The sequence below is a fragment of the Acanthopagrus latus genome, chromosome 7 (assembly GCF_904848185.1).
Source record: "Acanthopagrus latus isolate v.2019 chromosome 7, fAcaLat1.1, whole genome shotgun sequence".
Lineage (NCBI taxonomy): Eukaryota > Metazoa > Chordata > Actinopteri > Spariformes > Sparidae > Acanthopagrus > Acanthopagrus latus.
This window is the reverse complement of record NC_051045.1, coordinates 30,282,881-30,296,438: the sequence shown is the minus strand read 5'-3', so window position 1 is coordinate 30,296,438 and position 13,558 is coordinate 30,282,881. Positions and strand designations below refer to the sequence as shown.

Here is a 13,558-nt window from a genome sequence, read left to right as displayed (position 1 = left end):
CCTCTGCCCTACCTTTGCCAAAGTAGCTCTTGCGGATAACGTCCAGGTGCTTGGGCCTGTCATCCATAGTGAAGTATCGCTGGTGGTGGATATCTGGGGCGCAAAGCAGTGCACTGGGCCCGGCCGGCTTCACCTGCTCTGCCTTCAAGGCGATGGCTTGCTCCAGCAGGCCCAGGTTCCCTCGGGTGATGTCAAACATCTCTGACTCGTCCGTCACCGTGGAACGCTGTGACAAGCTGTCCTCGTCATCATGCTCGTCATCCCCATCCATGTCATCAAATTCTTTCTCCTCTGATTTATCTGACTGCACCTCGATAATGTCGGGAGAGGCTGAAGATGAGACTTTGTTGATTTTATAGGTCTCACCTCTGATGTTGGGAAGGTAGTCCTCGAGTGGACTAGCCCTGTGGGAGCTATAGCTCAAAGGAGGACTGGCCTTGTAGTTTTGAAGCGGGCTATGCTTATGAGAGTCATATTTGTCAAGTGGACTGGCTATGTTGCTGTTGTAGTTTCCAGGGGGACTGGCTCTGTGGGATTTGTAGTCCTCCAGAGGACTGGCTCTGTTGTCTTGAGCCTCAGTGTGTGTTCCCTGAGCTGCTGCAGTGCTGGTGATGGTGCGGATGGCAGTTGGCACATCAGAAATGGGCAAAATGTGGTATACCTCTTTGTGGTCATCCTCAACTTTCTCCTCATCCTCCTCTTGTGCTGCTGGAGTGACCTGCTGTGCTGGCACTATCATCTCTTCTTCCTCCTCCACATCATCTTTGATCTGCTCGTGGTGGACATCATCGGTCAGATCTGGCTGGTTCTCCTGACTTTTGTGGTTGCTTCTGTCTCCATGCTCTTTCTCCAACTCCACTTCAGTTACCTCCATCTGCAGACCAGATGACTCTTCCAAAACTTGAACTCTGTGTGCCACCTCCTCCTCTTCCCCCTCATTCATATCCCCCTCCCGCTCACTCTTTACTTCTTCGCCCTGTTCAGCTGCCAGCATGACAGCCTCCTCAGTCTCCATAGCAACAGGCTGCTGAGTGGCCACAGTTGGAGCACTGTTGTTGGAGACTCGGCCGAGGCAGAGGAGAGAGTTAGCCACATCTTCGGTGCTCTGAGAGGGAGACGGACACTCATCTGCAGGTGGCGCTGCTCCGAGCTCAGGCTCAATGATCACACACTCCTCCTCTGTGGAAACAGAGATGAAGAGGTCAGAGCTGTGACACAGAGGAAAACGTGAGTCATGCACTGAGCTAAAGCTGTTGTCAGCAATATCTTTATCATCACTGGCATCATTGTCCCGCTTGCTGTGTCATTTACTGTGACCTCACAATGAAATAAAAACACCAGTCTGAAGATGAAAGGTAACCATTTGGGTATGCTATTGCTCCTGAGTTGCATTATGAGAAATGTAGAATGCAGCTTGAACAATACAAGAGAGTTAAAATGGATATATTGGACCCTGCTGATTTCCTTTGAACCATTCTGATCAGTTCTAAAAATTGATTCAGGTGGCTAATCCATTAGACATGTTGCTCGTTAAGCTCTGTAGTTTGGGTAACTCAAATTGGGGAAAGTTGCTCCATATGACAGGAAGTCATACCGTATGCAGGACAGGACAGAATCTCTTCACGTGGGTCATGTTTATTTTTCCTATAGAGGTATCAGTGTAAAGATGAGGTGGAAGCACCTAACTCTAATGAATTAGCCAGAGATATGCTTGTATTTCGATCTAGCCGTTTTACTTATCCATCAATCTGTTTCTATCACAGAATTGTAGTGTATTCTTGGCAAAAGTTCAAGAAAGCCATTTCTATTTGCAGGTTTGCTCCGCTTGTATTTGGATTGGGTCGGGTGAGAATGGGGGGCTCGAGCAGGTTTGATGAATAATGTATCATAACAAATATAACACAAATCTATGTGACTGATGTGTATGTGTTAACAGAGAGATGAGTTAACAAATTGGAGGTCATAAAAAAATGAAAAGCTCTCAAGTTTAGCTGTAATGAACCTGCTCATTGACGAAGATGACTGTGGCTAATGTCAGCTGTTTTGTCCAGCATACCTTCATTAGCTGCCAATGTGCTCTCCTCCTTTTGACATGCCTCTTCTTCCCTCTCTTCTTCCTCTTTCTGCTGTGTCTTGACCCCTTGCCCATATGTGTGGCCGCCCTTCGTCAGGTCTTCAGTCTCCTCTCCAGCCGCCTGCCTCTCCTCCTCCACCTCCTTGCTCTGTCCTGCTTCCTTCTCATCCTTGTCTTCCTCACCTTCAGCCTCGCTGCTGGCATCACTTTCTGCACTGAAGCCCTCATCCAGGGCCAGTTTCAGGGGGTGGGCCTTCCTCTTGGAGGCAGGCTGCTCTGCATCCTGCTCCTGCTCCTGCTCCTGCTCCTGCTCCTGCTCGGCCTCTGCTTCCTCTAGACGGCGCTTTCTGGCTACGGGGCAACCCAGAATGCTAATGGTGTGTTAAAAAGACAGAGAGGTAAACAAAAAGAAGCGAGAGAGAGAGAAAGAGAAGGAGCATTAATTTCAACTGGGGTTGTAGTCACAAATACATTCTAAAGTAAAAAATAAAGCTCATCATGTCCATGAGTGACTGTAAGCAGCATAATAGCGGGTGAGGGGTGTTTTGATATGAAGAAGGATGGAGTGGTTCTTTTTGCGTATACTATGAGTGAACGAATGTGGCCTGGGGGGGGCGCCATGCTGGCTCACTCAGACATCACAACCAATCTCAGCCAATTGACTGGAACGTTTAATGAACAACTTGCATGGAGAGGCGGGCAGGCGAGGCAGCAGAGGGTGAAATCCAATAAACTCCCTCTTACTCTCACCTGAGAGACGCCGAGGGAGATTGAGGGACGATCTATAAACAAAGTGCATCTGAAATTGCCTGCTGAATGAATACACATGTAAACAGATAGCTAATATCTGCCCCTCAATAAAGGGGAGTCACAAGTGAGTGAGCTGCCCCGAGTCTCACAAGGTCTCTGAAGACGAGCGGTGCAGATGAGGAGGGAGGGAGAATGATGCTCGAATCAAACCTGAAGAAACCACATTTCACTGCTGTCCACCGCAATGTTTCATATTTAGGTTTAGATTTACAAGCTCTGGAAGTTAGCAGCTTTCTCGCTTTGATTTGATCACTAAAAAATACATAATTAATGTGCCTATTTTCAATCTTAGGGGTCATTCAGTACCCTTGAAACTTGTTCAGATCATGATCACCTGAAATTTAATTTGATTTCAGAACAAAAAATAAAAGTCAGTACAGTACGAGTCTCTTCTTAGCCTGTAATATTTGTGATTACGACCTTACGTCTTGTGTGTTTGAGTTCTTGTGTTTTGCTCAAGAAACTGAGGAAATTCATTAAGTGATTGAAATGCAACTCATGCCTCATTTAGACCAAATCAGGCTTTGCTGCGATCAGTGCAAGGTTGTGTGACGGTTTGGGAGGACACAGCTGAGAGAGTGTCTACTTTGTTTTCCATCCACAACAATTCTAATGTGTTTCCTCTCCCCTGCAGGTGCACCAGGTTTTTTTGAGGCACAAAGAAACATTAAGGTCACTCAGAGCGATCTGGCAGACCTCTGAATGTTCCTGCATGTTTGGTTTTTTTACCTTGTTGATTGTGTTGGTTCCACCATGACACCCTATTTCCACCCATACAAAATCATGAAAACCTTTTATTAAAAGTATTGTTAAGCACCAGGCTATATTTCTAATGCCTTTTAAAATTTAGTGTAAAAGCTTGAAACAGGAGGACTGGAGTTTTCACTGCAACATCTAAATAAGATCTTATCTGTGAGGATTAACTGAATGTGTGATGAAGGGTGCAGTGCATGCTGTTATTCTATTTAACAGGATATTTAAAAGGTTTTTTAGTGACTATGACTCTGCTGTATGCTTAGGGTAAGTGTAGTAAAAAAGCAAATATCCCTTAATGTCAGACTAATTCTTTACGCCTTTAAAAAGGTGAAACATGGATTCTTCCACAAAACAGATGCTTGTGTGGCAGGGAGAACGAGGAGGACAGACAGACAGAGGCTGGGTTTTTAATCTGCCCTACCTTCTGTGTCTTGAGTATCTCCCACTGATATGGCCAGAGCCATTGCATCCAGGGGTGGGGCAGCTGGATGGGATGGATGGAGGTTAGAGTTATGCTTAAGACACACTGTATTTTAGTCCTATGCAGGAGCAATGATAACCACAGGCAATAAACAGAGAAAATTAAGATAAACGAAGCAAAAACTTGCATACTGAGCACACGTCACACAAATGCACATGCACCCCCCCTTCCACCCAGCAGCGGACACATAATGCATGAATGCAGGTGGCATCAAGCTGGAGAGAACATAATATTGTATGTCGTACATCAACCCTGGCCTATATCCTGTGAGTCTGAGCGATAAGATCGGCAGAGACCTGCTGTAATTTCCCCTGCTCTGCCATCCTCACCGCTCATCATCAGGAGCTCTCTCTCTCTCTCCTGTGATTCAGGTTGCTATGACCCCTCAGGACGGCTCATTTCAATTCTCATTAACTTCCCCCAGCAATTGCCCTTTATTACTCCAATTATCCTTATTATTAATTTCACTTATTAGAAAATACTGCATTTGCATTTTAAATGAGTTGCTCTCTGATCTCTCCACCATTTCATTTGTCCCAGTCCAGAAAGCAAACGGTTACTTTGGAGATCTGAGCACAGATCGATGTTTGCAGGTGAAGTGTGAGAAAATTAGAGAGGATGAAAAAATAATTTAGAAGGAGGGAGAGGAAGGCTGACAATAGGCTTCATGACCAGTGAGGCACTGAAAGTCACCAACTGAGTGGGAAAGGAAGGAGGAGAACTTGGAAGGCAGGGCAGAGGAAAACAAGATCACTCGTCACTATCCTCTCCATGCACAGCAGCAAATAGAAAAAGGCTGTCAGAAATCAATAGCAGCCTGTTGGAGGCATTGACCACGAGCAGAGATGAGCTGATGATAAGAAATTTAAAAAGTACTAATTTATCAACATTGACTAAAAAAAGCCCTGATAGTGAGCCTGCGGTGCTGTGGATGGTGGAGGAGCTTTGCTGTGAGCGTAAAATAACTTAATGAAAGGGGTTTGCACAAAGATGAAGGTGTTTCCTTACCTCAGCTCTTGTCCTACGAGCTCAATAGGAACTGAGAATTACAGAAAGAGAGGAGGGGGGAGGAGAAGAAAGATACAGGGAGAGAGAACAAAGGTGAACTACTGATCAGAAACCAGCTCTGCTAAAAGAAGCTCAGATCAATAAATCACAAACGCATATGAATCCCAGGAGGCTTCTTCATAGAGGCTTACACACTGCACGATCAGGTGAAAAATACCTAGACACACACACACACACACACACACACACACACACACACACACACACACACACACACACACACACACACACACACTTCTCATGCAAACATACCCACAAACACATGTTCACAATGCTAACACAAAACAAACAGGAGTGTAAGTACTGGCCTGCACAAAACACACTGAATGACCCCTCCACACACACACGCACGCACGCACGCACATACACACACACACACACGGACAAAGGCAAACACAAAAGCATACACACAGAGGAATAAACCTAAATCAGCCAAATTGCATTGTGCTGTTCAGAAAAAGTGACAATTATATGCAGACCTCAGCAATAAAACATGATTAATTGTTGCACTTTAGTTATCATAATTGGCAAAATGAAATTAAAAGGAAAACTGCCTTCATCAGTAGAAAACAGCCATTCAATCTGGGACAACTTATAGTAATTGCCTTCAAAACATAAATCAAGCTTTGAACACAAACAACACACACACACACCTATACACACACAGACACTGGCTGGCTGTAGGCATCGATTGGAGTTGAGTGATAGAATGAGTTTCGAGAAATATCCGATTTTCATTTGGAGCGAATGAGAAAACAATACGATCCTGGAGAATTCAGTTTGGGCTTCCATATCATACGTATTAATCACATGTCAGAGAGACCCGGGGTATCAAGATACACTAAGAGCAGGAAAACAGACACACTAACACACTCTAATACACATACACTTTTGTGTGTGTGCTGCATCTCAGTTTCTCAGTCTTTCATCATGCAGTTGGAATGACTGGACGCCTTCCTCTGCTCTGTGAACTGTTGCTCTGCTGTCTCGCTTCTAAACATCAAACACACACACACACACACACACACACACACAAGCACGCACGCACACACACACACACACACACACACACACACACACACACACACACACACACACACACACACACACACACACACACACACACACACACACACACACACACACACACACACACACACACCATGACGTTTGATTACCGCATGTGCCTAAATTAATTACATAAGCAAGGCTGAATGTTACTGGAACACAGCCTTCCAAAATAGAAACAGTGTAAATAAAAGCAGTAAAAATGTTACTGGTTCTTATACAAGTCAGTGTAGCTCATTAATCCATCCTTTATGAATGGAGTTTGTGTGTATAACAGGTTAAGGCTGAAATAAAGTTGGTCGAGAGCATTGCTTTCTCAACCTGAGGCTCACAAGATCGTTTTCAGGGGTTGCCAGGTGGTTGTGGAAATAAAGTAAAGTAACATATTTTTAGACTGAGGATTTTTTTTTTTTTTACATTATTGCCTGGCATCTGTTCTGACTGGACACACACACAAAAAACACACCTTCTCTTAATTGTTTTGGGAATTTTCAGAATGTTGTCAGTTTAAAGTGTGTGGGAGTCATGGGGTTGTGATCACCAACCTGTTTTTGCTGGGGAGGTCACGACTCGAAGATTGAGGACCACTAGTCTACAGTGTCTATGATCAAAAAATAATAATTCATTGTGCCATTCTGCATAATTAGCCCTGCCAAGGAGGTTGTGTTTTCATGTCTGATTGTTTGTTTGTTTTAACAGCAGGACTGCACAACTTTGATTCATTTCTCACAGAATAATTCATGGAATAACAATCAGTCAGTATATTTAGTTTGTGTGTGTGCGTGTGTGTGTGTGTGTGTGTGGCATGATGGAGGGAAGTGACACTCACCTCTGATTCCCTTGGACCGAGTGCGAGTTCGCTTGTCATCAGTCTCCACATTCATCTGGGATGGAGAGAGGAGGAAAAGAGGAGAGGAAGGAGGAGGAGGAGAGCGTCGGAGGTGAGTTAAAAAAAATAAACGAGAAAGATGAAGAGAAGAAGAGAAGGGGAGAGGGAAGAGACACCATCAGCATTTAATTTTTCTCAGTGCTCTCGCTATATTCCATAACACATCCACCGTTAATTGTCCTTCCCCTGCTTCAAAAGAGCCTCTATAATAACCCTCACTCACAATGTTCCCATTGAAACACACCAAAGGTAACACTGACACAAAGAGATGATCATATCTGTAATTCTCACAAAACAGCCCTCCCTCATCCCCACGTCCCTCCTCACCCATCTCTCACCAGGCAACTGTCCTGCTCAGTTAGCATAAAGAGATACATAAATGAAGAATACACAGTATGGAACAAAGCCTGTTGTTTAACCCTTATTTTCAAATCCTCACCCCACACATCACTCTCCCTGTAATTTCCTGCACCTGAGTGGTACACATGATTGTACACTGTGCAGAGGCAACAGGCCACGGCCCTGTAAGCAGAGGGACTGACAATCATTACTATGCTGAATATAATAATAAGGCAAAAACATACAGGCTGCTAAAAAGCCTCAGTAATAGTCCTTTTAAGAAGAGAATTGTGCATGTGTGTGTGTGTGTGTGTGTGTGTGTGTGTGTGTGTGTGTGTGTGTGTGTGTGTGTGTGTGCTTTGCCTGCTGCTTACTCCTGGCTCGGCTTTTAAGCCACAAAGGAGCAGGTGTTAACCCTGCTGCCTCTAACACACACACACACACACACACACACACACACACACACACACACACACACACACACACACACACACACAGTGACCGTGGGCCACACCCCCTCAGCAGCACCTCTGCTCGCTCCGCGCTGCTCTCACTGCACTCTAACGCTATCAGATGCTTTTTAGACACAATGGAGCCATTAGCTTTGATTACTGGACTTTGGGGTTTTTTATCGCAGATCCCTCCTCTTTCTCTTTTTTGCCTCTCTCTTCTTCCCTCCTGTACACTCCCCATCTCCCCCCAAGCACCCACTTTATCCCCCCATTTGCCTGCACCCCTCCCTTCTCCTTGCCCAGGCACTTAGCTGCTTTGTGGCTTCTCTATAGTCAAGTTGGCAGCGCCACAGTGGGATTCAAACACAGGCACCCTGTTTCTCTTCTCTTTTTTTATCCCTCTCTCTCTGTCCTTCTTCCCCCCCTCTCTCTTTGGCAATACCCCTTTCCTGCTAATAGACTTCTTATGAAAAGACGGAGGGTACGAGGGATGAGAGGAAGATGAAGCACACTGTTGTTGTTGTTGTGAAGGTCTTTTTTTCTCTGAGGAGGGTGCACGTCATTCCTTAGCCTCTAGTGTTTGGCCGGAGGTACAGGTGCAGGCATAAGCCCCTCCCTTCCTGTGTGAGAGTCCACCCCATTGGCCTGCTACTCTCTCCTCTCAACACTCCTGCCTCAACTCTATTGATCAGGCTGTTAATGTAGGAGTAGAACCACAAGCAGCAGCATTGTGCCCTGCCTGAAGGGAGCAGTTGACTCCTGCGCTCAACTCACAGCGCTGTGTGGGAAGAGGAGCGTACGAGTGTGCAGTGAAGAGTTTTCTGTCAATGTGTGTGTGCTCCGCTTTGTACGCCTGCCTGTGTATAGTTCAAAGTCCACTTCCTTACACTCAACTGTCTACACTTCTTTGTATGAATGTTTGAAATGTGCAGTGGTGGAAAATAACTGCTGTAATTAAGTAACATTTTGAGGTGCTTCCACTTAACTTGAAGTAATTCTATTTTACACATACATTTTATAAAGAAATGCTTTTACACTTACACACAACTTATCTACCACATCAAGTGAAAGTGTCAAATTTTTTCACAGGATTCATATACGTTTGTCACATGTGGTCTAATCCTCAGCGTTAAGTGTAACTTCGGGGCAACATATTAAACTGCAGCTTTCTGGAGCTATCTGACTTGAAGTGCAGAATGGCATTATTAGAAAGTGCTAGCCAGGGCTAGCTGGTCACAGCGCTAACCTGAGTAGAAAGCCTCACAACACAGTACACGAATGTGATGTAGCATTCGGTCAAACCTCAAATTCTTCTGTGTTGCACCTTTATTTTTACAATTTTATTGTAGTGGAGTATTTTTACAATGCAACAGACAATTATTTTCATTTCTGATTGATCAATTTTATTTTCTTGTCTCAAAATGTATGTCTTTTCTATGCTCTTACTGTAAAAGACAAACCACAGCTATAGAAAACTGTAGATGCAATGCTGATTGCTTATGAATTAGAAAATAACCTGTAAATGTGATGAAGAGTGGTGACTTAAGCATTTGCTGTTAGACCTCCTTGGCTGTGCTGGAGCTGCATGGAGGAACTATGGTTGGCTACATCAGCATCTGCTTTTAACTGCTTTTTAAGGCTTAAATATAATTTTATCTAAAGGCCTTCTTTAAATGTTGTGTTTAAATTTGTTTGTATATTTCTTTCGTTTCTTGTTTGTATATTTCTTTCTTTACACTGTACTTTATTCTTGACAATGCACATGCCATACACTGCTCTACTTTAATGTGCGCATTGTTTGTGAAATTCTATTTATGGTGTTTTATATGGTTTTAGTATCAACTGTTAGAAGTTTTATTTCCCTTTCATTCTTTATTCCTGCGTGTTTATTCATACATTTATGTTTCTTTTGTATGGTCGTGTTTTTGTCTTTATGAAGCACTTTGTAACACTGGCTTTGATAAGTGTTGTAAAATAAAATAATAATAATGATAATAATATAAAAAATTGAAAAAGAAAACAACAACAACAACAACAACAATAATAATAATAATAATAATGTTGAATCAAATACTAACATAGGTGCAACTGCATATGTACAATTTATGCTGGCAAACCACTGTATAATTGAATGATTGAATGTGACAAGAAAGGGAATGAGTGTGTGTGCGTGTGTGTGTGTGCGTGTGTGTGTGCGCGTGTGTGTGCACGCGCAGACACATGGAAAGATGATATACTATTCTGTTACTCCTGTACGTTTTCATCTTCCTTCCTTTGGCTCCTCCTTACATTGACAGTCATCACATGAATGAAACCCTGGCCTGAAAAGGGACCCTATTGCTTTCATGTTTGCGTAACCATAGTTACGCACATTTAAATAGGTAAGCACATCTGAGTTCTCCTCTTTTCCTGTCCTTTTTCTCAATTCCAGCTCATTAAATTTGTATGAACACAAAGTCACATCGAGTGAATCCAGATGCAACCAGGCAGGCATTCAGCTGATTTTCATCATCTCTTTCAAAGCGCCCTTTTTATTGTATGCTCAGTATTTGTCCTTTACCTTGTTGTCTTTTAATCAGACTCCTTGAATGATGTACATAGGCAGGCCTACACAGTACCAGTAACGTCATCCTCAGAACAGAGAAAGGGAGGGAAAAAAAAGAGGAGAAAAAAAATGAAAACTGGGGGAAGGGGGCAGTATGTCCGAGTGTGTGCCTATGCAAGAACTATTAAGCGTGCACAGAAGCATGTGTATGTGTGTGTGTGTGTGTGTGTGTGTGTGTGTGTGGGGGGGGGGTTGTTTAACTAGTGAGTGTGACATGTGGTACGGCGTAGCAGGAGGAGGAAGAGGAGGAGGAAGACGCAGCTCATCTCTACAGGCTGTGTTGTACATTATCAATTATGTCCTTCTTTGTGTGCAGCGGTCGGAGCAGGAGGGCCCAGCTCTGCTCTGCATTCTGACAGCTCTATGTAAATGGCTGGCTGGGGGCAATGACTTCAGAGAGAAGGTCACCCTTCGTCCCCTGGTGCACATAAATGACTCTTTTATTCATTTTCAGGTTTACAAGAGTAGGGGAGGAAAAGAGGGGGTTAAGGTTGGGTGGAGTGGAGTTGGAGAGGAGCATTCACAAAGCCTGTCATCTCCAAAGATTACCTGCGGACAGCATCTGCCAATTAAAGGCGCGCTGCACAGTTCCCTCGACAGGCGGACCACACTAAGCAGCCTCCATGTTGGATCAGCGCACGGCAAGCCCTTCCACAGTTTCACTTTAATAATTCACACAAGGCAGGGTGGAGTATTGAAGAGAGGAGACAGCGTGTTTTCTCACTTCATATGCAAAAGACTGAGCATGTGTGACCGCATGATGGCTCTGATGTGGATGTGTGCTGTCAGGTTTGCTATTTACAGTGTGAGTCATCCTGATGTGATTTCAGTGTTTAGAACTACACATCTTTCCAGGCTCTATTCCTTAGCCTGTTTCATTCATCTCAGTCCACTACAGAAGATAATGGGATGGTTGTGTGACAGGTATCACAAGTGCTGGGCCAAACAGACGGGGGCTGCTTCACATGATGTAGTGTCGAAACCAACTCCTCCCTCTTCTCAGCTCCCTCAGCCGCAGAAATCAAACCAAATCAATAAAAGTCATCTCTTCAGATGAACCCGAGCCATCAAGGGGAAGCAAAACTACTTTTACTGGGCCCAGGGGACCCCAACCCCCTCCCCCCCCCCAAGCCTACCCATCCTACCATCCCCGCTCCTCTCTCTTTCCATCCCTCCATCTCTTTGTTGAGTGTCACAACCTGCGGTTGTGATGCACAGAGAAAGAAAGAACAGATGTTTTCAGAATGGAGCAATGGTGGCACAAACACAAAGTTTTCGATCTTAGTAAAAGACGGAGGGGAGTGTGGTTTGCTGTGGCGAGAGGGCTTAAGAGAGAGGAGAGCTGGTAGACAAGAGTATTTTTCTACTCTGCTGATAAGGAGGAATATTATGGACAAAAGTATGAGCAGCTCAAGGACATCCTTTTAAGTTTTTTTCATTGTGCTTCAACATAAAAAAAAATCCTGTGAAATGAAATGAACTCAGTAGCTGGAAAACGCTGAGCTGTGCCATGCTGAGCTAAACTAAACTGAACTAAGCTGAGGCAAAGGATGGGCAGGGCCAAGCGGGAGATTTGATGTGCTGTTTGATTCATGTTCTCTGTCCAGCGTGGCCATCAAACACCTTTTACCCCAACACACACACATGCACACACACACACATGCACACACACACGCACACACACACAGCCTGCCTCCACCCTTTTACTTCCCCCATTGAGTTAGGGATTGGGGAAATGCCCAGGAAGCAGAATCAGGTTAGAAGGGGTGTGGGGCGTGGTGGGTGGTGGAGAGGGATGGTGAGGGGGAAGGGCTGCAGGGCCTTGTCACTCACCATGATTGGTCGACGGCTCTGCAGTCTCTGAGAGGCCTGACAGCGGCTGCTGGTCCTCTCGCCTCGTGTCCACCGCTGGTTCACAAGCTCACCCCGAAACTCATTTTCTAGCACCAGAAAAGTGAGAAGAAACAAGGAGGTGGGGCGAGGGACGGGAGAAGATGTTTAGGAAAAAGAAAGGAGAGGGGAAAAAGAGAGTTGTCATATGACATCAACAGGATGGGGCAGCGGTTTGGATGGGGGGGCACTGGAGCATGCTGCTGACAGTCCTGTCTTAACTAAAGGAACACTGTGTATGCTTTACACACACACACATGCACACACAGGCATGGTTAAGTGCCACAGCTGGGGTCCCTGTCAGTCTGCTAGTGGAATCAATCAAATTTGCGCATTTTTATCGAGCTTTTCAGGGTGCATATATAAGCGAACAGGGGGATGGGCTATGCTAGGGAAGAGGGGGTGAAGAATGGTCAGTAAATAATGAATCATACATAAATCAAGCCTCTTTTTTTCTCCCCCTCTTTCCCCTATTTTTCATCAAGGTAATAGCTCTTCACTTTATCTTCCTGATCGTCCATGAGAAACGGACTAAATCTACCACAAACCCCCCCTTCCATTCTTCCTGCTTTCAGAGCAGGATGGTGGAGGTAAATACAAAACAGAGAGTTGTCCCAACGCTGGTCATATTTTTCCCCCATAGATTCAAGTTCAGGGAGAGTGCAGAGTATTTTTCTGTGAATGCCCAAGGCTGAACTTTTCAACTAGTGTAGCTTTAAAACACTTCAGCTGCGGGACTCTGAAAGTGGCGGATGTGGCTCCCTCCCTGTCTCTCTCTCTCTCTCTCTCTCTCTGTCTCTCTCTCTGTCTCTCTCTCTCTCTCTCTCTCTCTCTCTCTGTCTCTCTCTCTCTCTGTCTCTCTCTCTCTCTCTCTCTCTCTCTCTGTCTCTCTCTCTCTCTCTCTCTCTCTGTCTCTGTCTCTCTCTCTCTCTCTCTCTCTCTCTCTCTCTCTCTCTCTCTCTCTCTCTCTCTCTCTGTCTGTCTCTCTCTATCTATCTATGCACCACCAAGCTGGTACGTTGAAATCTGATTCTTTTTGGACATACATATATATACACATGTATACCCTTTAGCTTTCACCTTTCTATGGATTGTGTGTCTTGGCAACAGAACGTTATGAAAGAGG

General features: G+C 44.7%; 1 protein-coding gene across 2 annotated transcripts in view; it reads right to left on the bottom strand.

The window, feature by feature from the left end:
• Nucleotides 1-13,558, bottom strand: part of myt1b (myelin transcription factor 1b) — a 115,974-nt gene that overhangs the window by 21,368 nt on the left and 81,048 nt on the right. For both annotated transcript variants that reach the window (XM_037103758.1, XM_037103759.1), the window contains 6 exons: nucleotides 12,376-12,482; nucleotides 7,087-7,141; nucleotides 5,130-5,160; nucleotides 4,062-4,124; nucleotides 2,057-2,445; nucleotides 13-1,179 (listed from right to left, as the gene is read on the bottom strand). In XM_037103758.1, coding sequence (XP_036959653.1) covers nucleotides 13-1,179; nucleotides 2,057-2,445; nucleotides 4,062-4,124; nucleotides 5,130-5,160; nucleotides 7,087-7,141; nucleotides 12,376-12,482 — 1,812 coding nt within the window. The remainder of the gene's footprint in view (nucleotides 1-12; nucleotides 1,180-2,056; nucleotides 2,446-4,061; nucleotides 4,125-5,129; nucleotides 5,161-7,086; nucleotides 7,142-12,375; nucleotides 12,483-13,558) is intronic.